The following is a 24,758-nucleotide window of genomic DNA, read 5'->3' on the forward strand; positions in this document are numbered from 1 at the left end:
ACTATCACCTTCAGTACAGCACTTTTAATTTGCAAAACGTTGTTCATGCTCTACAGTTATGAAGAAGCAGCACTTCCCGGCAGATCTACCATACCTTCAAAGAAACACCCCTGGCATCCACACAGAGGTGCTGTATTCTGAACTGAACAGAACCATCACGTGACAGCGGAACCACCATGTTTTAAGGGGTCACCGTCATGCATTGTGTAAAGCCGATATACGTTATGTGACCCCTCCCTAAGAAGCTGCAGCTACTTTGTTTCACTTCAATGACTATCAAGGATCCCCATTGTAGACAGAGACTCCATACATCATAGTACTGTAACCACAGAATTAAAAATGAAGAGTAAAAAGGAGAAATAAACCAAGTGTTGCATCCTACTACTGATCCTCATGTACTTACGAAGTTGGCAAGACTTCCCGATGAACGGAGAGGGACATATGCAGGCGTATTCGGCATCAAGATCCATGCAGGTTCCACCGTTCTGACATGGCTGAGAAGAACAATCATTCACATCTGGGTAAGCAGCAAAAAGAAGGTAAAGAAAGTGGGTGAAAGAGGGCACCAACCTACTGATCCATACAGAAGGGTTTAGACTTTCTAGAATGGGTCCATCTTCAGGAGAGAAATAAGTGAATGCACATTTCCAATGAAAACTCTAATGAAAATAGAAGTAAAAATCACAGAGATCCCATGCATTTCACAGTTCGATCCTGTTTCCAAAGGAATGGAACTTGTTTGTAATATGGACAGAAAGGAACGGAGTGTAGATATCTAATTCTTATTCTGATGTCTCCTAGAGAAGATTGCTCAAATAGCTATTCTGATATTGAACGGCAGCTGGTGTTTCTCAACTTGCCATACCAGCAGCTTTTATTGCCTACAGCTATTGTGTAAACTAACACCCCAAGCTCTTTGGGGAAGAAGCACAACTCTGGGATGCACCTTCACATCCCAGTGACCCACCCTCTCAACCTAGGGTTCTCTCCCCCCCCCCCTCCCCCTCATCTCCCGCATTTACTCGAGTGGTGATGCACGACTATATAAGTCACTCAGTGGTTGAAGAACACCTCTAGACAGTGCTCAATTTGAGCAGGTGGTTCCCGGTGCTCAACACCGGAACTTAATTATCCACAAAGGCTCTTATCGCAGCCTGCCACATGGTGCACTGTTTGCGTAATTTGGAGATGAGAACAACCACAGTTATTTATTAGTTCCATATACATTAAAAACGACTAATCCATGCATCCCAAGCTGTTCTTTTAGCTTTGGAGGCCGGGAACAGTCTTAATTGTCACACCTGAAAGAGTGTGATGATTAACTGTTGTGTTGCTGGCAATGGCTGCACTGGCAGTGGGGATGGGTGGCGCAAGCTCCAGTGGCCTCCCGATGAGGGCCCTGGCATCTATTTTGTTCTACAAATTAAGCAGTGCCTCTAGGATATTAGCCCCACATCACTAGCTTTCACTGCACACAATGAAGAATGCCAATAGGTTGGGCTCTCACCTCCTCTGTGTACCCTCTCCTAATGACAATCTTCACTCCTTTCAACAAGGACATTACCTACCACTCTCCAAGGAGCAAATCCTGAACCTCCTGCTCTCGGATCCATAGGCTCTGGATCCAAAACACCATCACCACATACGGTCTCCCCTTGCTATGGTTTGCTTCATCAATGGAGGAGAGACGAGTCCAAAGCTCAAGAAAGACCTTTAAGTAATATCAATCCTTCCAAGATGACAGAGACCCAAAATCCATTCCACTGTTTTAGCCGAAGCTTTCTCTAGAACTTAAGTTATACGTTGTTATCCTACCGTACTGGAATCCCGGCTCACCTAGAGAGTGTGTTTATGACAACCTTCGATTGGTTTGGTCCCCTGAGTCTACCAAAAATCAAACACAGCAGACTGAAACCCTCCACTCACTGGCACAAAGGAGAGCAGTTCTGAGGAGATGACAGTATACATATCAGACATCTGCTGACTCCTTAGACTGCTGGTGTAACTCCTGTGGATACAAGCTAGTACCAAAAGTCCCAAATCAAGCTCACAGTGCAGATGCAACAGGGGCACAGCTATCAGTTATGCAGCAACGCTCGCCATCGTGCTCGGCATCAATTATTTTAGGAGGTGGCCCACTTCGAAGATTTTTGTGTGCAAGTGTCAGGCTGGGGCCTGGCTGTAAGGGTACTGTTGGGCAAGGGAGGGGAGAAGGCATAGTATGAAAAGCAACAGACTGCCCCCAGGCAAGCACTGGAGCCGAAGCCGGAGGCTCTGTAGCACGTGATGAGAAGGCTCCTCCTTGTCATGAGACAGACTCCCTTATAACTGAAGGACGGCACTAGCTGTCTGCTGACACATGTTAGTGGGGGGAGCTTGCTGGTGGCTGGCTAGCACAGGCCATTACGTACACAGTTAAGTGGCAAGGGCCATTGTAGCAGGCTCACTAAGCCAGTTAGCTACCTTGTTAGTTTACAGTCCAATACACTTCGCCTTATTTATTTATTTTTACGGAGTTTTATATAGCGTGAACTTGACCCGAAGGTATCTGGTATCAGAGCGTGTAGTGTTGCGCTCTAGTTCTGTGTAGCAGCATATGACGCGGCATGTCAAAACTAGAGCGCAAGTGTGTGCGCATGCGCGGGGAGCGATAGGCGCGTCAGAGGCGACCGGAGCGCGACTGCAGTAAGACGCCCAGCGCTCCTCTGGAGATATTCTGCTAAGTTAAAATAAACACATTCCTGATCCTGAGCACAGCGTCAAGTGTCCTCATTTGGGTGTGAAGCACCATCATTACAGTGGCGACGAGGAGTGGGATTTCCCACAAGCACAATCCCCATAAAAAAAAAAAAAGCAACGCGAGAAACCTCACTGGCGAGCAGCGGCCACCAAGGAGCATTGCAGGGCACAGGCTGGCTACAAGGAAGGGTAATCAGCGGCAGGAATCGCAGGAAGAGCGCGGCAGAGGTGCACAGGGACAGGTCACGCCCACCACGTGCCCCAGAGCCTGGAAACGAGGCGATCTGCGGAGGAGCACGGTAAGAGGGTGGCAGCGCCCCCGTTAATGCCCTGGCGGAGAAGGGAGACCGCGGTGAAGGGGGCGAAAGAGAACCCCAACCAAACACGTCACAAGGCGGGAACGCCAGCGCGCCAGGCAGCCCCAGGAACCAGGGAGAAGATCGGGACAAGGCGGGAACGCCAGCGCGCCAGGCAGCCCCAGGAGCCAGGGAGAGGAACCGGAAGAACAGGCCAGAATGAGCAACCAAGCATCCTCACTCACTGCGCCAATTCCGTTTCTGCCCAAACCTGGTGAACCCCAGATGAAATGGGAGGACTGGAGGGAATATTTCAGAAACTACCTTGAGGCCTTGGAAGATGAAAGCGGGGAGGCGTTTCCCAGCGTGAGGAGACAGCGGATTCTTCTACATAATCTGGGCCCTGAAGGGATAAGTGTGTTCAAGAACATAGTTCCTGCGCCCCGGCAGGCGGCCGACGATGACGTCTTCAAGCACGCGTTAGAAGATCTGGACAATAACTACCGTCCAGCAGTGTGCGTCTCCATAGATCACTTCAACTTCCAACAGAGAAAGCAAGAAGAGGGTGAATCTATAGACGGCTTTGTCGCGGCCTTAAGAAAACTGGCGATCACTTGAGAGTATGGGACACTCCAAGACGACTTTATTAAAGATCAAATAGTAATGCACACCACCAACAAGACTGTACAGGACAAGTTGTGGGCACATGGAGAAGCAACGCTAAAGGAAGTAATAGCGATGGTGAAGAAAGCAGAGCTCTCGAAGCGTTGTGCCGAAGCAGCAAAAAGGGAGAATGCGCAGAGGATCATGGTCAACAAGGTGGATGATGCCGAGCCCTCAGGAAGACATAGAGCAACGCCAGGTGACGGAAGAGGAACTTACAAAGGGGCGGGAAAGCCAGGACAAACTGGGAAGCAGTTTGTGGATGGCAAGTACACGTGCTACAGATGTGGGAGTACCGCACATGCCGCCCAAGACAAACGTTGCCCGCCTTCGCGCGAAATGCATGTTCTGTGGCTTGATAGGACATTACGAAAAAGTATGTTGCAGAAAAGGGAAGAGGTCGGTGGTGAAATACATAGCACAATCCCAAACAGGAGAGGAAGTAGAGGAGGAACTGGATGAAGATGATGACCGGGTGCTGTGTATCGAGGAGCAAGTGTTGGGAATAGACAGCAAGCGCTCCGATAAACCACGTGCGGACATGCTGATAGGAGGAGTAAAGATCAGGATAGCGATAGACTCAGGATCCCCTTACACCATAGTCCAGAGATCGGTGTGGGAAGAAGAGTTCAAGCCTAGTCTAGGCCCCAAATTGGAACCACCAGATATAAGACCAATATCATACACGAACAACCCGATCCCCATGGTGGGTTACAGGACCCTGAAGTTATAATTCAGAGGAAGATCGGCAGTATGCAAACTGTACGTGGCAGAGAAGGGCCCCTCAGTGTTAGGATGGAAGGACCAAGGGGACCTTGGAATAAAATTGGACCCGGGAGGCACGGAACAAGTACTGTTGACAGACAGCGAAAGTTGGCCGGACCAGGAGAAAGTGAAAAGGGACTTCCCCAAAGTGTTTGGTGGAACAGTGGGGGAACTGGAGAAATTCATGCACAAGATTCTACTCAAAGAAAACTCCCTGCCCGTGTCCCACAAGGTCCGGAATATACCCATAGCGGTGAAAGAGGCGGTGCAACAAGAATTGCACAGGTTGGAGGAGCAAGGAATAATCGAGCCCATAGACAGCTCGGAATAGCTAGCCCCCCTGGAGGTGGCCCGAAAACCTAACGGCAAGGTGCGCGTGTGTGTGGATCTTCGTGAGCTAAACAAATGCCTGATAGTAGAGAAATTCCTGTTGCCCAGGATTGAAGAAATGCTGGCCAAAACGAGAGGAGTGAAATGGTTCTCCACTGTTGACCTCGCATCCGCCTACCATCAAATAGACTTACACCCATCTAGCAGGAAACTCACGTCCTTCATAACACCCTTCGGATGTTGCAAGTTCCGCAGGATGCCCTTCGGGCTAGCGTCTGCTGCAGCGGTGATCCAAAAGCTAATGTACCGCCTGTTCAAGGACGTTGATGGCATCCAATACTTCCAGGATGACATCTTAATCATGGGGATGGACCGAGAAGACCACAACAGGAATTTGAACAAAGTACTGAGCGTGCTACAGGAGAACGGTCTGACAGCCGAATGGGACAAGTGTAGGCTGGGCATGACATCGGTCACCTACCTGAGCCATGAAATAGGAGGACAGGAGATCACCCCAAAAAAGGGAGAATGTGAAAGCAATCTGTGAAGCCAGAGTGCCGGTCAGTAAAGAAGAAGTGAGGTCGTTCCTGGGTATGGCCGAATATTATAGCAAGTTCATCCAGCACTTTGCCACAAAGACTCACAAGTTAAGACAACTCATAAGGGACAAGTCCGTGTTCCAGTGGGATGCTGAAGCACAAAAAGAATTTGAGGAATTGAAGAGGAACATAAGCCAGGCGGTGCCATTGCATGGACATGACCTCTTGGGACAAACCATACTGACCACAGATGCCAGCGAGAAGGGTCTAGGAGCGGTCCTTGCACAAGAGAGGGAGGACAACACGGTAGAGACCCTCAGCTTTGCATCCAGAGCAATATCTCCCATGGAACAGAAATTCAGCTTGATTGAAAAAGAAATGCTGGCGGTGACATGGGCCATGGGGAAGTTCCGACAATTCCTGTGGGGCACGAGATTTCGATTACAAACCGACCACAAACCACTGGTCAAGGTGCTCAACTCAAGCGGGCATGCCACCGCCACCCCACGCATACCCAAGATGACCCTGAAACTGTTGGAGTACAGATATGACGTGGAGTATATACCCGGAACGCGCAACAAGGTGGCTGACTACCTCAGTCCAGCCTCAGCCATGGAGGAGGCGCCCAATGCCTTATCAGAGAGCGAGGAGATGGTAGCTGTGATGGAGGACTCAAAGAGTGATCAACAAACAAGAATGGGCGCAAGCATATGAGGAGGACGAAGACAAAGGAAGTCAAACAATGCATAATCAAAGGTTGGCCTGAGAAAAAGAGATTAGAAGAGGCACTCAGGAAATTCTATGAGGTACGGGAGGAGCTATCGATAAGCGACTCAGACATCTTTTTGTATCGCTATGACAGAGAAGTGCCCCCAAAGAAATTAATCCCGCTCCTGCTTAGCCAACTACATGAAGGTCACCTTGGTATCGTGAAGATCAAACTACGGGTGAAACAAATGTACTGGTTGCCGGGAATGGATATTCAGGTGAAAAGGCATGTGAGAGACTGTGACCAGTGCCAAGGGGCGGACAAGATATTGAAACCGCTAAGACCAGCGTTGGGAAGATTTGATCAGCTGCGCAACCCCTGGAAAGATGTCTCAGTTGATATTCTGGGGCCGGTGTTGGATAACCAAGCAATAGCAAAATACCTGTGTGTTTTGGTGGACAAATACTCCAAACGGCCAGAAGTCCATGTGCAGGAAGAGATGGATTTGGTTACAGTGATAACATTTCTCACCTCAGTGTTTCTAAGAGAAGGGATCCCGAGGACGATCCTGAGCGACAATTGCCCGCAATTCACATCCGAGAGATGGTACAGATATACTGAGAGGAATGGTATTAAAACAAAGCATACTTCGGTGTACCACCCCGCAAGCAACGGGCTGGTGGAGAGATTTAACCGTGTCCTTATGGGATCCATACAAGCTGCTATAATGAAAGGTAAAGACTGGGAGGTAGAAATCCAGAGTATGCTGTGGGCATACAGAATCACCCCCACCTTGACAGGGTACAGCCCCTTCCAGATCTTGAGAGGCAGGCACCCGTTCACGAAGGACAAAGTAATTTGGAGAGAAAAAACGGTCACCAGCAAATGGTCACCGACCGTAGTCCAGCACAATCTTGAGAAGGCTCAAAGTATACAGTGAACACTACAATAGGAGGAGAAATGTGAAAGAGACAACTCTGGAGAGAGGGGAATGGGTGAGAATCAAGCTAGTTGTACTAAGGAAGAAGGGAGAAAGCAAGTACAGCCCACCCCTGCAAGTGGAAGAAGTATATGATCAAGCTGCATTACTCAGTGACGGAAAAGTGTGGTCCCAAGATCGCATGGCGAAGATCAATAAAATTATACAATGGGCTACAGAGGACGGAAAAGACCGATGTGATCAGAGACAGAGAAGCGGCGCAGAAGGGATGGCCACAGGAGGTGAAAGCCAAGAGGAAGGAGGAATGCACGTGGAGAGAGAAGATCTGGAGGAATCGAGTGTGGAGGAGACTCAAACAGGAAGAGGTGCCACACCTACGAGAAGTGAACCAAGCAAACAGAGAGTGGTGGTGAGCCCCGCACATGAAGGTGCCCGAGAAGCTTCCACACCGGTAAGGCATACACGTGGTGATCAGGCCTGCACATTTCAGAGACTTCGAATTAGAGGACTATTGAATTCCTGAACTCTTAGCTAATTGTTGTGTATATAAAAGAGGGGAGATATGTAGTGTTGCGCTCTAGTTCTGCGTAGCAGCGTATGACGCGGCACGTCAGAACTAGAGCGCGAGTGTGTGCGCATGCGCGGGGAGCGATAGGCGCGACAGAGGCTACCGGAGCGCGACTGCAGTAAGACGCCCGGCGCTCTTATGGAGATATTCTGCTAAGTTAAAATAAACACATTCCTGATCCTGAGCACAGCGTCAAGTGTCCTCATTTGGGTGTGAAGCACCATCATTACAGAGAGCGCTTTACATAGCACCAGTTGCATTACATGAGGACACAATCATACCATACTATACTATTTTCTGCTTCAGTTTTAGCTGAACATAAGGTGTGTTTTGATTTCGTTAAAAATTCCAGGTACAAACTTAACCGGGCTTTTTAGTTTTCTTCATACTCCAAGCACACTGTGGATAGAAAGAGAGCTTTAGGCGTGGGAGGGGAATGCGAAAAAGCGACAGAAATGCCAGCCAGGACAATACAATCCCGAAACAGATAGTTCACTGGGATGAGTAGCAGCTGTCAAGCTTTGTAGGCTCCCAATAATCCAAATGACGAAAAATGGATGAGATACACCCTGCTTTTCTTGTTTGTGTGTGTTGTGCTTTGTACAAATAAGCAATGCAATTGTCATTATGGCAACCACTTAGTCTCCCAGAGAAGCCAGGCAGAACTATCTCTATGTGAGACTATGGTATTGTGAATAATATGTATTTACTATTCTGGACATTCTTCGGCTTGAGTTGCATGTGTCAGTCAATCAATCAAAAGTGAATATGTGTGATTGATAAGATGCAAATTTAGTTTATTATATGGTTTCCTATGTGATAATAAAGCTGATGTGAATATATTCACAACAGTTAATCAAAACTCTGACTATGTTATATTACTTTATAATAAATGTCGAAGAGTTTGAAGCAGGTTGACAACTAGGTGTCTCATATATTGGTGTTATTCAAGAAAAAATAGTCTTGCAAAATGAGAACAAATGCAAGGGCAACAGACCACTCTATATTATTGTTTATGCGAAGTGTTTTAAAATAAAAATGAAATAAGGTTATAATCCCAAGCACAGAGAGGGAAGGGTAGAGGGGAATTGTCAAGCTAGGCAACATTGGGGCAGACTGTACAAAATCATATCTCTGGTTCCAGCTGAAGGCTACTGGGCCAAAAGGTACATAGCCTTATTTTGCTGACTTTGTATGTAGTGCTGCTGGTCTCTAAAATGAGATAGCAGACCCTGATCATAAGCCGTATTTTTCAAACAGTTATGGGGATGTGTACCATCTCAAAATAGATTTGATTTTATGCTATGCTAGAATTAGATTTGTGCTTGGAAGCAGCAATACATTTATGAAAGCAATAATGCTTTGGTGGTTCCTTCTATTGATCCTTTATGTAACTATTGCTGCTGCCATTTTATTGGTCTTCATTGTGATTACAATTCATATTGTGTGCACTAGACTAGGATTTTGGGCCAAATGTAGGAAACCAAATTGCGATCGCAAACGTTTGCGATCGCAATTTGGGCAGTGTGCTATGTAGCAGACAAAAACCCACTCGCAAAATGAGGAATCACAAAATTTGTGATTCCCTATTTTGCGAATGCATTTAAGGAATCCCAAATTGCGATTCCTTAAATGCAATGTAGGAAGCCTCCAAGTTGTGCGATTTTGGCTTAAGGGATCGCAAATTACCACCAACTTCAAGTTGGTGGTAATTTGCGATTTCTTTGAAAAATGCATTTTTTTGCATTTTTCAAAGTGCAATGTGGCGCACAAACATGCCCTTAGGGCATGTATGTGCGCCACTTGTACACCCATGTTTATTTCAGGGGTGCAACAGGGTGTCCTTTTGACACCCTTGCAACCCTGAAATTGCATTCTCAATTTGCAATTCTCTAATTGCTAATCGCAAAATAAGAATGCCTTCCCATTCATTCCTATGGGCCTGCAGGCCCATAGGAATGAATGTGGATGGTTTCCTTAATTGCGAATGGCACTTTGCAATTCGCAATTAAAGAATATGTAGGATTTGTAAATGTTTTTGCAAATCCTAAATACATCTCGTTTTGCGATTCTCAAATAGCGATTCTCTAAAATTCGCTATTTGAGAATCGCAAAACCAAACTTTCATACATATGCCCCTTTGTTCTTAAGTGGGTCGTTTTTTAATGAAAGAGTGCATGGGTTCTCTTAGCTATCTCTGTAATGTCTAATGAGATTGATTGTTACCTAAAACTCATTTCCCTCAATATGGCTTAGTAGGCTGTGGGCTGGTTTCAGTACAACTGTCTCATTGACTCAGTTGTTAGTGCCAGGAGGTCTACCCAACCTCTGTTTCTAGAAAAAGGATGAAAACCTATCAATGGGAAACTCACAAATACTGCTCTTAAAATGCATTAAAACACAGTACAGATAATGAAATACATGTTAGGGAGGTCCTGCTCTAAGTCAGGCAGGCATGCCATGGGCATTTCAATTAGGTATATTGTTATTATTTTGTGTCTAGCTTGTAATAAACATATCATCTTAAACTATAAAAAAAAACTGCAGATATTCAGGATGCAGTTGAGGCTTTTTGAATTTCAAAAGTAGAGAAGCACTTATAAATGTCTCTATAAAAAAATCTATAAAATCTCAAGTTTCATGAAATGCTAACAGGAAAGTAGAAAAGTAGTGCTCCCAAGTCATCAAAAGGCCATATCGCAGTGATCTACTAAACATTTTCTTAAAAAATATATAACTTTAGTGCATTCTTATTAGAATAGTGTCTGGATGTGTATTATTGAGTTGTAAAGGGGCCACCCAGTGAATGATTTCAGAACCCTAGCTAACATCAAACAAAGAAACATTGTAGAATGTTTATTTTGAGTGATTCTAGAGATGCAGGTCAGGGCAAATAGAATCTTTTTTTCGCTACACTGAATGGTCCCTTTAAAAATGGCTATCGGTTGTAACTTTGTAATCTACTACATGCGAAAGAATTGCAAAAAACCATTTTGCTATTCATACATGTGACACTCGTGTTACATACGACTTTACTATAATCCCTAACATTTTGGGGCCTCATTGCGCTGGTGTCAGAATCTGATGGTAAATTCTGACTTTGTAGAACAGATCTATAGTTATGGGTATCATTACATCTGGCACATATTTAACCCTCCTGGACCACTAGGAGAGATCTATAGATCCCTTGCACATTTGAGTGGAGTGGGGAAGGCTATTGATCATTGCCAAACGCAGCTCTACCTACTTCTTCCAACCATTGCGGAAGCTGTGGGGATTAAGGAAGACCTGAAAGTGAATGATGGCTGCAGTAATTGCCCCCTACTCTCACTGGATGGCCTTTCATTGCTTCAACAGTGATCTTAGGTTGGTACATGTGAGATCACCAAGATATGCTTTTCATCTGCATTTTGCTACTTTTACATTCCTCCAAATTGTAAATGCACCAGTACGTCTGCAAGTAAATCAGAAAGAGGTGAAGAAAACAGAATAAAGGCAGAATAAGTGAGAGATGAAGATAAAAGGAGAGAGGAGAGAGGGGTGAGAGTGAGAGAGGGAAGACAGGCATGAGAATAAATATGAATGGTAGAGTAGCTGACATTACCAGAGTGGAAGCACAGACTAGAGGCAGTGCTGGAGTGAATGAAATTGCTCTTTTTAAATACCGCCAACCTTTCATCTTTCAGTCACATCAGAGCACTCGGTGACAGTCTAATACTGCAGAATATAAAACACAAACTGTAATTTAACATCTACAAACAATGGTAGCTGACATCATGAATATCGTGCATCTGTGGGGTGATAGTGGAGGTGTTAAGGTGTACAGATACTGATATGTACCATTTCAGAAAAGGCCCTGTGCTCTGCTCTTTTCCACATTTGTTGCTGCACAGGAACTTTTGTTTAGTCTCCAGTTTGACCAGATGGTCTAGGAATGTAGGTATCAGTTGCACTACAGTATTAGGGCTCAACTGTACCACAATTATGACTGTCTTTAGACATCCAACCGAGGGATGATGGACCAGTTTTATTTGTTTGCACTCCGACTAATGGCGCTCTTGCTATACCACTGAGATGCAATTAATTACAACACTCAACTGCATTTACAACTACCTCAACTACCTGGACATGCAGTACCTTCCCAGCACTAGTCTTCACACTTTCACAACTCCTGCAATAATCTATTCCTGAAACAACCTTCATCATGGACAGAGTCCCATGAGGGTCTGCCCTTTCCCACAGTTTCTACAACATACAAAAAGGTGCATTATGGATATCATGAAAGTCGAACACATTGGTGATCTGTAGGAAAATCTAATCCAGATCTACTTACATTTAAAAGAGAGGTCTGGGTTTGGAAAAACGGTGCAAATATCTTGATGCATTTTTTTTTATGTTGGATGCAATTGGATTTGCCATAAGAGCCAGAAAACAAATATCCTGTTCATGGGTTTAGTAGAAACCTCATCGTTTACTTCCATTGGCCTGACTCAGGAAACACCACTGAAATCAGTGAAGATTGCACTCAACTTGAGCATTCTGTTTTCACAGCATCCTTAACATTAAGTTTCAGGTTGCTCTGAAAAGCACATCCCACAGACACACCGGGACAGAACATCCAGACAGGCAGCAACTCCTGGTGAGACTATTTTACTATGCAAGGCAAAGGGTATATTAGGAAATGTAAAAGGAACTGGTAAAGGCACCTTGGAATACTGCTCAGGTTCCTTAACTAACTGAAGAAATAATTGCTACCAAACTAAAGAAGGGCCAGCATGTACTAGCCAGGACATATCGCCACATGATGACTCAAACTCTGGTCTGTGATGGGAATCCCAGAATCACATGCAGAAGCACTAAAGACAGGGGCCAGTGTTATGACGACATGCGAATATCAGACTGAGCACTACACAAACTTAACATAACCACTCAACCCCGGACTTCAAAAAAGTAGTCAAAATGATCTTACTTAACCAGTTCTTTCCATACGAGTTCTCCATTTTAGGTCTGATTGTTTAAGCAGCGGACACTCTAAAAGGTTCAGCTTGAGGATGACCTTGCGCGCCCTATACACCCAACTATAGCAATGTGAGTTGTCCCCGCCTCACCGAAAGTGGTATGACACAGGGCATAGTTTTTCCTCGGATTAAATTTTACTGGTTGTTATTTATAATGTAATGTAATGGGGGTTTTCTCTGTAAAGAGCTCGGATACCCTCGGCTCTTGTTAGCACTTTGTAAAAAATCTCTAACTAAAATAAATAACATTACAGAAATATCACTACCAAAATTGTATTCTACCATTTTAGATGAACAACAAGATGTCCTCCTGTTTCACCAACTCCCTTAAAAAATTCCCCAGTACTAGCAGACAAGATTTTTGCACGCTCTTTACAATGATTCGCCAAGTCATGGGAGATACGACACAAATCATCCCTGGACAAGGGTACAAAAATCACATATTTAGCTTCAAGCCTCTGCAATAACTGGTCATTACAGAAAGATGTGGAATCAAGTCTGCGTGCATCACTCTTAAGGCATTATAGGCTTTACCACCAAATCAATCAATCAGGGGCTTGTATAGCGCGGCTTCACATCCGCGAGGATCTCAAAGCGCTAGGGGTGGAGGCTGCTAGTCGCACTGCGTGGAGGATCATTGCCAAGGTTTTCCAGCCATAGTCTCCAGTTGAGCATTTGAGGCCAAGAACCAGAAAGTCGCTTTTCACTTTTGCAAGAAGATACCGATGAATTCAACATTCAGGCTCCCAACACAAGGGAGTTTGTCGATCATTGTGGTCTTTGTGGTAAATCTTGTATGATTCGTGTGTGCAAGTAATTTGTTGTCACTTTTACCCTTCGCTGTGTGTTCTGAAGCAGTCTTATAAAAGACATGAAGATTTTTATAAAAGCTCATAATAAATGATCAAATAAACAATAAACGGAAAAAACAGAAAATAATCAAGATCCCCTGAAAAGTGGTCACAATCCAAAGCACTCCTAACAATACTTTATATTAATGTTGAAATCAACGGAGAAGAGGAGACTTTATATGAGGTGATCAAGTTGGCATCAAAATCAAGGACAGAACTCATGTTTTAAGCTGCAAATATAAACGGACTCACATATTTATGCCTCTTTTGATAGTGGAGTATTTTTCAGACACTGGACTTTCTGTGCTAAGCTGCATGCCAGCTAGCCCCGAGGTGCAGCTTAGGTAGCACAGAACACAGTAACATCAACAAAGACCTTAAGAAGCAGCAACAAGTGTGCAAAATATTGTGCAATATTTATCAATGACCCTGAGATTTATCTAAAACCACGTCCTCCCAAAGTAATCGTGCCAGCCCGAGAAGATGCTAGCCAGAGGTATTTCTCCTGGAACGCGTCTGTAAAGCTTTCTGCATGTTTCATGCCAGGGTCCACTTTTTATAATGTGTTTGACTGCTAAGTGAGAGAATTTTGTAAACATTAATCGACATGTTAAAGGAATAAGCAGAAATTGGTCAGGAGACATGGCCTGACATTGTCCTCTATTCTTGAACACCTAGGACTTGTGACAAGCTAAAACAAAATATAAAGGCATCTATATTGCCTATTCACCTTCTCAACTGTAACTCATAAGGCTGTGATGCATGTGTGATAGTCTGCCTCATAGATATGGAGTAAGACAAAGCAGTGCAAGTCGCTGCATTGCCTTACTCTGCGTCAGGGAAGAGTTCCATGGGATTTGCGGTGGGGTTTTCCACTGCAACAGCTATGAGTTTTGACGCTGCCCCTGATTTACTTCATCACACAAACCTGGGAAAGTGCCAGTACCTTATGTCTCCCAGGAGGAAGCGTAACGAGGAGAAATAGTTTTATTTCTCCTTTTTCCCTTTTTAGGTCTTGGCCTGGCGAAAGCAGCGCATGCGCTGCTCTTGCCATGCAGGGGTTTCTTGGAATCAATACGGATTCCGAAGCCATGTCCCAGCTCTGCCTTCAGTTTTCATTTGTGCGCCTCATTTAGCGTCACAAATTATGCAAAAGGCAGTGCAATGATTGCCCTGGAGGCATTTCAATCCCTCCTTGTTGCCTCCCTGTCCCCGTTTGGCCCCCCCACCAGAATTGGATCGTTTACCGGCGGCATTAGACTATGGCCTTTAATTACTGTGGAAGCACTATTTGTTTCCCCTTGCCTCTGTCTCTCTCCCCGAGCAGACCCTTCACTCTGTCTCTCTCAGAGACACAGCTGCTTGTTCTGTAATATGTAGACATAAAATATGGATTTTGAAAAGTCGCGTTTATGCTGGTGTACAAGCGCGTAATGTACGTCACTCGACAAATTACTATTAAATGAAAATTCATTTGATTTTGAGGAAAACATGTAAAAAACTCAATGTGTGCATTATTTTTTTATTATTTGAATAGGACCATGTTGCGAAATGTTAAACTATCCAAAAAGTGAAATTTTCGGTAAGACCGTCATGGGATCTAGTAACTAGTACATTGCGGTTTGATTCTTTCAATGGAATCCGGTCCGTTGAAATATGGCGCGTTCTTTTCATGTGTGGTTGAGTTGTCTGCAACGTCGTGAAAAATATACACCACGCATTATTTCTACCTGCCTATATGTTTTATTGAAAGGGGTGTAGGAGCTCCGTTTGTGCAACGTTCTACGTTTTTTTCGTTTTAACTCTTTAGATCCGTTGTCTCGAGCGGTGTGTTAATAAGCAGCAGTCTCCACTGCGAGGTAGACTTATTTCCATTTTGTGATGCGCTGGCGACAGACTTTCCTTGTTTTGCCCATGCCCCCATCTTATTCCTTTCACCTTGATACCTGATCTCTCACCCTTGCACTTATCCAGCTCCCCCTTTATGACCCGCAGCCCCAGTGCTTTACATGCTTTTACTCACAGTCCAGTTTCGCCTGTATCCTTGCCCATTCTCCCTGTGCCCCCTCTCACCCATTGATCCCACCACTCCTTGCCTGCCTCCAAATATCAAGAGACACACCACAAAACTTCAAACTCTAGAATGCGCATGCGCAAAACCAGGGGGATCATAGAGCACTAGAGAAAGAGGACGTGGAACTACAAACCCAGACGGAAGACAAGAAAAACTGTCAGAGTGGAGCTTCCAGTTATTACAGCTACAGCATCAGATGTGCCTGGCATAAGAGCAGAACTAATGCATCAAAAAGTGCGGGGAACCGGGTCCTGCCCCAACTGCTCAAAATGTGAACAAAAAATATTGGAAGAATATCCGCAGCACTTTGGCCATCGTGCTGGGTTGCCTGAATAAAATGTTATCCTTCAAGATCTAAAATACGGCCATCTTGGAAGGGGAAGGGGGTTAGTGGTATGCTCCAGGCGGACATCTCAGAATGGGTTACATAAGACCGCGTTACTTAGACCGCAAATGAAGACATCTGCATATAGATGGGGGAAACAAAAACAAGCATTGAAAATGCAATAGGTCTCGCCTTTTATTAAGTTAAAAGCCATTTGCTTTGCTATACAATACCATTAGCAAAGCAAATGGCTTTAACTTAATCAAAGGCGAGACCTATTGCATTTTCAATGCTTGTTCCATGTGTCCTGAATACATAGAAAGAGAAAAACACCTTTCAGGATTGCTTTTAAGCAGGACGGTGCCCTTCCTGCACAAAAACAACCCTGCATGCAACAGAGGCCCCTTGCACCATGGTGCTAGGGTGCCTGCATTGGCCTTATGCAGCCCATTGTGCACCAGCACAGGGTGAAAGGACAGAAATGCAACGTATTGCATAAATACAGTGCATTCCTGCCCTTTCACATTTGTGTAGGGCAGCGCAGCCCAACGCCAATTCCCCATAAATAGCCTCCTTCATGTTTAACCTTGTAAAAAAAAGTACTTTTACATCCATTTCGTAATACAACTATGTAAGCATGCACTGGTATAGGTAATGTCATGGGCTGCAGACCCAGTAGATAGAGAGATATCCAGGATTGGCGAAACAGTTGGAAAGGCGGGTATACAATCAGCTAGGGCAGTTCCACAATCTAACTGACTTGGCATTATCACCACCAACATAAAGCCATGGAATATTCTCAAGGTAAAGAAACATACATCCCATGTGGGTTCATGGAAGCAAATTCTATGTTGGTTACCACTGTAAGAAAGGATGGTATGGATTTCTTTCTGCACAACTCCTTTCACTTTCCTAAACTTTATGTTTGTAGAAATTCAAACCTGTGCCAGAAAACAGTACAGGAATATTTGCACAATCCATTGAGTATTTCCCTAACATGCTAGGAAATAGGTTCCTCTGACCACTGTTGGGACTATTTTATACGTATGTGTGAGCCATTTCCATTTAATGAACTTCGTGTGAAAGCACCATAACAGGAGCAGTGTTTATTCCTAGCGAGTAAAAAGGCCATTTAATATTTTCAGATTCCTAGAAACACTTACAAAGGAGGCGAGTGGCCGTTCATCACTTTGTGTTCCTGTTAGAGAATAACCCCAACAAATAGGAAGTATGTTGTCGGAGCAGACACGACTTGTGCTTTACTGATTATGTAAGTTTTAATGCTGCAACAGAAATTGAATCACGTAAGCAGCATCTATCAGACATATTACCAAGAGAAGCAGAAAGTGCATGGACTCACACTGTGATGTACAGCCCAACGTAATCCAAACAGTACAACGAGGGATGATATAGAGAGCATTACTATGGCAGTTTCATGCTCCTTAGTATTTACTTTCGAGATCTCATAGCTAATACTGCTTGATTAGCTCTGTAAAGGACGGTAGGTAGACAGCAAACTAGGCAGACAGAAAGGCAAAATGGTGGCACAGGAGAAGTTCTTTGCAGGGGGTATTGGAACCTTACCAGCTTTGGCTGAACTTACAGAGTATTTAAAATAGCAAAACAGCTTTGTTATTACTTATGTAGCTAGTCACTAGAAATTGTAAAATGTTTAATGAAATTAGTGTATAATGAGACTGTTGTTGTCCGTTTTAATTATCTAAACAGGTGCTAATTGGTGTATTCGGTTGCCCTGTCCCTTTGCGTGGGTTGCCATTACAGTAGTGACTCAGTGGCCGGTATACAGTGAGACAGGCGTGTCCATGCAGTGACTGATCTTCTGCGCTGCTGTCCGAGCAGTTAAGCAGGGAAAGAAGAATGTGAGCAGAGCTGTTAACAATAAAGGAGCGCCTTCTGTGGCAGTGAAGGCGCTTCCACCTTCCACACAGACAGAGGGTGGGGGTTTAGCCCCTGTGCACAGAGAGTTCTGAGACGATGCACATAACCCACCAGTCAGCAACCCAGGGTGACCAACTGTCCCTAATGGTGGACAGACACTTAGAAGACAGACAGACACAAACTGGTAAAGACAAACCGAGAGGAAAACCACTTGGTTGAATGCAGACAGACAGCTAGGCACTCACAAGTGAACAGAGACAGGCAGAAATATACAAAAACAGGCAGATATAATTCTCAGACCTGCAACTACATGAAAAGCACATTTTTTCAACTTATTGGCGTTCGAGAAGTTGTTTGTCAGAGGTAATGTAGACCGTAGCTGACTCTGTGCTCCAGTTCTTCAATGTGCGAGTCTGTTGGCTTGTCACATGACCTTGCTCTCCCAATAATGCAGGAGTCGGACTCAGACCCTGTAGTGTAAACAGTTAACAAACGACCGAAAGCGTGCTCCGCATATCCTGGGCACCCTAAATCGGTTCTCATTGGTCGTGCAGTGGAACAGCGAGCACTAGGATTGGCTTATGACTTTCAAGCCAATCATAGATAACTTTGCAGAGTGAAAGGCATAACGTTAATTGTTTCAAGGCACAACTTCTATGGCTGTTACCTAAAATCATCAAAATTACGTACAAATGGCGTCCGTTAAAGATACTATCACGGACAATGGACAGGAGGTGAAAATTATGGACTGTCCGTGAAATTTAAGGACTGTTGGTCACCCTAATTAGCCCGGTGGAGGAGCGTAGTCCCCCTTTGCCACCCTCAAAAGTTAAAAAAAAATATATATATATATATATATATATATATATATATATATATATATATATATATATATATATATATATATATATATATATATATATATATATATATATATAATACAACAAGTTTATTATCGTTTTATTTTTAAACTTCCATGTGCTGCTTCCTATGGGTGGGGCCATCGCTGGGCAGTCAGGAGAGGGAGTGGTGGGCAGCACTGCTATCAGAGCGCATGTGGGTTTGGCCGGCTATCTCAGGCCGACCAGACACACATGCACACTGAGCCCTCTCCAACCCAGCTGCATTGCTGGGTTGGAGACAGTAAAGAACAGTCTCCCAGTCTCTCTGGGAGCACAAATTCCCAGCGCTCAGGCCAATCCTGACACTGCTTTCAATTAAAGCAACGTTAGGATTGGCAGGAGTGGAGGCAGGGAGCATGTGCTGCAGCGAGGATACGGAAAAGAGAGTTGGGCAGCAGGCGGAAGAAATGTTTATTTAGATTGTTTTTTAATGTTTGTTATACGTTTCCCTCCTCCACCCCTCACCTCCATCATCCATCGCCCCCCCCAGTCCCCACTCCGCCTCACCACTCCGCCCACACACCAGCTGCTCCTGGAAATAGCCCATTGCTGCTCCAACGTCAAGGAACTCTACAACGCTGCATTGTTCAACTGTTAGAAATGCTCCCATTCACATCTACTCTGCTACAAGTGGAAAATAATACAGTAGGGTGAACCTCCCATAGGTACGTTAAAGTGGTTTAGTTCCAGAGAAAGAGCTTTATACCGACAGTTGGCGTGGGCTGGGGAGAGTAAGTCATATTTTAGACTTGCACCCGACATAAAATGAATCCCGAGCCTTCAGGCTTTGCTCCTGGGCACTGGCTGCATCACAGGAAGTGAAAAGACATTTGACCATAATTATGCGTCAATGTATGTTTTTTATTTTTTTTAAATTTCCAACAATAAGGATAGAATGCAGCTGGTATATAGACAGTATCTGATGAATGAATGAGGTAGCACTTGTAAAGCGCCTGGTTACCCGAAGGCATCCCAACGCTCATAGTTACGCAGACACCCGATTCAAGACATATCAAGGGAAAAGGAGAGTTTTTAGCGGCTTATGAATATTCATGAATTCATGATAACAAACACAAACAATCACTTGTAGTTCTTGCAACCAAGTAATGAGAACCCTACTGAGGCATTGTCCGGTTCAGAAATAATGATTCCCTTGTTGATTTACCACCCCCCTCAACTAAACCCGCATCACTTTTTAAATTGTTTACTTACGATTGTCCAATGTTGATGCAATCTGATGAAAATATCATTGTCAGAGTGTCGCCTTTTCCTTGGTGTGGTGTGTGTGTTTCTTAACCAAGGTTGAATATGCACGCAGAAGTGAGGTCCCCTTTTGATGTTTCTCACCCGAAAGGCTTGGATACCTCCAAGGATGAACGAAGGGCAAGGATGAAGTTGTCCTCTTGAATCTACCATTGTGTCCTTGAGACACAATCCTGGGTACCTGCAATGTTAAACCGCAGGAGGCAATTGAATGGTTATCTTGCACTCCTGCTTTCTTGTTGGCAATGCCCTTTGCTAAATGTTCTGCAATAGCTGGCTGCGGAGGCTGGCCACTGCTGGGCATGGAGGGAGCTGAGCCGTTGTCCATTTTGGAGCCTCAACATTGAGGCTTTATGCTTTGCTGATGGCATGCTGGCAGATGATTTCTCATTTGCACGCTTTCTAATAGAGAAGGGAGGCACTTGTATTGGATGATAACATTAGCATCATTAGCATCATGGATGGCAAAGGAGCAGATCCCAAGCACCACAAAACAAATGGCATGAGAAAAAATGCATTTTACTCATTATCCTTCTGAGGCCTATCATACGGAGGGTCCTTCTCCTGATTTTGCTTGCCACCTGTTAAAGTGCTGCATCCATATTGGGAAGCCTCAGGGCTGCTGCAGCTATACCCAGGACGCATCAGTGATCCTCAGAAAGTCTCTCGCTTCTGAACCTCAGAAAGTCCCACACTTCAGCAGCATAAAAGTTCCACATTAATGTCAACCAATAAAGTGCTGCATCCATATTGGGATGCCTCAGAGTAGCCGCTTCCATACCCAGGATGCCTCGGGGATCCTCAGAAAGTCTCTAAGCACCAGCTTGAAAGCAGCACATTCTCTGTTTATCATAGATTCCACACCAATAACTGGTGTTACCCCTTGGACTACAAGTCTACTGGCAGTGGAGATGATCAACTGAGGTAACGAGTAAGCAATACGCATGTTGATCACCGTACTGTGGGACATTAGATAAATAAGAGTTTGTGATGAGGATTTACTCGCTCTACTAATCCGAAAACTAAATCGTTTTATAAGATAATGGGCACTTGTCACAGGTTAGGTCAGTAAATCATGAAAATGTGGCTATGTGCTTATTCATCAACACAGGGACTATGGCCGATATGTACGAACACATTTTGCATTTCTTAACAGTGTGAATCGCTATTCCGGGCCATTAGGAAATGCAAAATGGCCTTTTGTTATCTATGTAAGGCATGTGTAGCGTCACAGAATGTGATTTCTACCTTATAGAAATTGCATTTAGAAAATTGCAAATAGCAATTTTCAAAATGCGATTCGCAAACCGCATGTACAACCGATTTGCTAAATGCAACTTGCAACAAAAAGGCAATTTAGGAAATGCAATTACCATCGAATCAGATCAGGTGTAACCAGGTGCAAACTATAAAATGGCACCCAAAATGCATCAGGCTCTTTCACAATGACGGCCCTGTAAGTTTTGGCAAGGAGGTGACGCAGAGAAGGAGGAGGAGACAGGAGAGGATGTTTATTGTGAGGGTCTCCCTGTTTGAACAGACAGTGGAGAAATTTATTGACCGGTACAGATTAAGTAGTCGGGTAATCCTCGATTTAATAGATGAGTTGAAACTTCAGGCCCCAACACTATGAAGCATACAAAACCACTGCATGTGTAGGTATTGTATTGCCTACACCTCTTAGCATCAGGCAGTTACCAGGGGGGCATGGCACTGGCAGGGCGGGTGTCAAAAAGGTCTTTTCAAAGTTCTTTCAAAGGGTCCTTGACATCATGGTGAGCAAGGTCATCCAATATATCTCATTCCCCAATACCCCACAATCATTGCAGTAAACCAAATTGGAGTTCTACTGGGTTGCACAGTTCCTCAATGTCATTGGCTGTGTATATAGCATACATATTGCCATATGTCCCCCTTCAGCATCTGAATATATATACAGGAACATGAAAAGCTCACACACTCACTCAATGTGCAGGTAGTGTGATGTCTCCTGTATCATAACCGACCTTGTGGCAAGAATCCTAGGCAGCACCCACAACTCATTCATATTCCGCCACAGTGGAATACATAACCAACTTGCACAGGGTGAATTTGGTGATGGTTTCCTACTTGGTGAGAGAATCACAGACTCATTGAATACAGTGGCCAGCACAGTGTGTGTAATGTGACCTAATGGCTTTACTTCTCATGCTCTTAAGGTGACAGTGCATATGCCTTACGTCCCTGGCTACTCACACCAAACCGGACTCCAAGGACAAGAAGTGAGAGGCAATACAACAGGGTACCCAGGACAACACGCTCAATCATTGAGCAGACATTTGAGATCCTGAAATCTCACTTTCACTGCCTCCGCAAGATCTGAAGGGACTACTGTACAGACTGGATACGTGCTGGTAGATCATCATCACTTGTGCCACACTGCTCAACATCCCCACAGACCCAGAATCTGACTCTGATGATGAGTTACCACACTACAGGTGCAGCAAGAGGTGCACATTTGCAGGAAATGGATGTGCATGATGCATTAAGATCACCAACAACTATTTCTGAGGTAAGAACAATTAGAATATCAAATAATGACCCATCACACATGATGGTAATGCTTGGGGCATAACTGAGGCACTAACGTTTATTCAGGTAGCAGCAATATTGTTACACTGAAGAATGAACTGCATACTTGTGGATGTAACATTGTCATAAAATTAACAAAAAATTAACTAATGCAAAACAAAACAAAGGCGACTCATTCCTCTGAGTGGACATTGCTTCACTTCTTTCGACCTCTGGGGTTGGGTATTTTGTCAGCAAAATTGGGCTGTGGGACTAGTGATATGTCATTCCTAGAAGTATGTCTGCATGAATTCGTTGTACTGCATGCTTCCAGAACCGATGTGGCACTGACAATAGAGCCCTCTTCACTCAGGTGGGGGCAGGATGTTGGGGACACAGAGGTTGTGGCTCTGGATGTTCTCTAGGGTTGTGGTCACTTGCAGGAGCCTACATGCAATGTCACGACAACAGTGCCCCATGTCTATCTGAATCGTCACAGTTCGCCTTTGTAGCACTGTTGTGGCTTCTGCCAGGCGATTGATGGACTGAGTGAAGGAATCAAACCTTGCCGGATACTGCCTGTGCCTTTGTTTCTGTACACAGTGCCCCCTCTCCATTGCCGCTAGCCACCGGTCGTGCCCTTTCTCCAAGTTCTGCAGCAATGTAGACATACGATGCAACTGCCTACTCACAATCTGTTTTTCTGCAGGTGCTGTACGGAGATGAAGGGCCTCTCCAACCCAACATACACAGGAGCACTATCCAACATGTCGTTTGACACATTCTCAGAACAGACTGGTGATCTTTGCCCTCTGCACTATCTGTGTGTCCTGGCCTCTGATGTTGTGGGGTCCCTGAATTGAGATTGACCCTCAGAACTGTCCACAAACTCTGGCAGCGGTGAGATGACTGCTCTCCTGCCAGTTGGAGTGGGAGCAATGGGTGAAGGCGTTGGTGGTGTTCTGTCCTGAATGGCCACATCAGTGATCCCTGGCATGTCCGGGCTTTGTTCTGTGTAATGCATGTACATAGTTAGTGTAAATAATTGGTGAAGGTTTGCCCACATTATTGTTGTAAATCGGTTTCCTGTGTCTGTAACATGATGTTGTAGTGATAGGTTTGGTGTACTCATCAGCAAACAGTTCAGCAAGCAAACGATGTGTACTGCAAATCCCATGATGTATTGCCAGGGTGGGGCAAGCATCTGAATTGGGTCATTCGTGCTGTGATATATGATATATGGATTTACTAACATTTGGTTTTGTTAGGTAAATAAAGGGAAGATGACTTACCCTGGATGGTGCCTTCTGGTTTGGAGGTGTCAAAGTCACCTACTCCCACCACACTCCCTGGTTCCAGGGTCCCTTTTATGAGTGTCTACATGGAAGTCGGAGGGGGGTGTTTTGAGGGTCCTCCACTGGTTCCACATCCCTCTGCCATCCGTCTGGTCACCTTCTCCTTCGTGCGAGACCTCAGGTCATACCACCTTTTGCAAATCTCGGGAATTGGCCTCTGGGTGACTCCTCTGGAATTCACCTTCTCCAGGATGTTGGTCCAGATCCGGGTCTTTTGGCTCTCTAGCACAGAGAAAGAGGTCTTGGTCCATATAGGCCACATATTCCTGTGGCAGGAGCTCCAGTTCAGTCTCAGTATACTTTGCTTTGCACTTTATGGACCCCGAGTCCTTGCTCCCGTCTTCTGGGGCCATTGTCTTCTCTTGGGATGGTGTTATCCAGGTGCAGTAGTGATGCAGGAGCACTCCTTACTTCCAGCGCAGGGCTCTGGGTTGTGTCCACACCCTATATTAATAAACTTCATGGTCCGACATCATCATTCTGCATCCAGAAAGCGGTTTCCATTTTTGCAATTTCCTATTAGGAAATCGCAATTTAGGAAATAACTATATAGGAAATCGCAATTTTGCGATTTCCTATATAGTTATTTCCTAATAGTGAATGCAAATCCAGAGGAATCGCTTTTAGGAAATCACAAAATTGCGATTTCCTATTTAGTGATTTTCTAATAGCGAATCCAAACCTGTAGGAATCCCCATTAGGAAATCGCAATTTACATACATTCCGTTTTGCGATTCCTAAATAGTGATTTCTACGGATTCGCAATTTTGTAAATATGGTCCTATAATCTTGAGAGGAGATAGACATCACTAAAGGTGAAAGGCCATGCTGATCTTCCCATAGTGTACCACAACAGGTACCTAGCAGGAGGAATGCCAGCAGCGTCCCTCAGCAACACAGAAGGCAGTTTTATCTACAGTTTTCGAGGACCAATGGTACTATGAGCCATGATGCTAATTTTCATTTCCAGCT

General features: G+C 44.6%; 1 protein-coding gene across 2 annotated transcripts in view; it reads right to left on the bottom strand.

The window, feature by feature from the left end:
* Window positions 1–24,758, bottom strand: part of MFGE8 (milk fat globule EGF and factor V/VIII domain containing) — a 208,016-nt gene that overhangs the window by 80,022 nt on the left and 103,236 nt on the right. For both annotated transcript variants that reach the window (XM_078683193.1, XM_078683194.1), the window contains exon 4: window positions 404–517. In XM_078683193.1, the coding sequence (XP_078539319.1) occupies window positions 404–517 (114 nt within the window). The remainder of the gene's footprint in view (window positions 1–403; window positions 518–24,758) is intronic.

The sequence above is a fragment of the Lissotriton helveticus genome, chromosome 3_1 (genome assembly GCF_964261635.1).
Source record: "Lissotriton helveticus chromosome 3_1, aLisHel1.1, whole genome shotgun sequence".
NCBI classification, from domain to species: domain Eukaryota; kingdom Metazoa; phylum Chordata; class Amphibia; order Caudata; family Salamandridae; genus Lissotriton; species Lissotriton helveticus.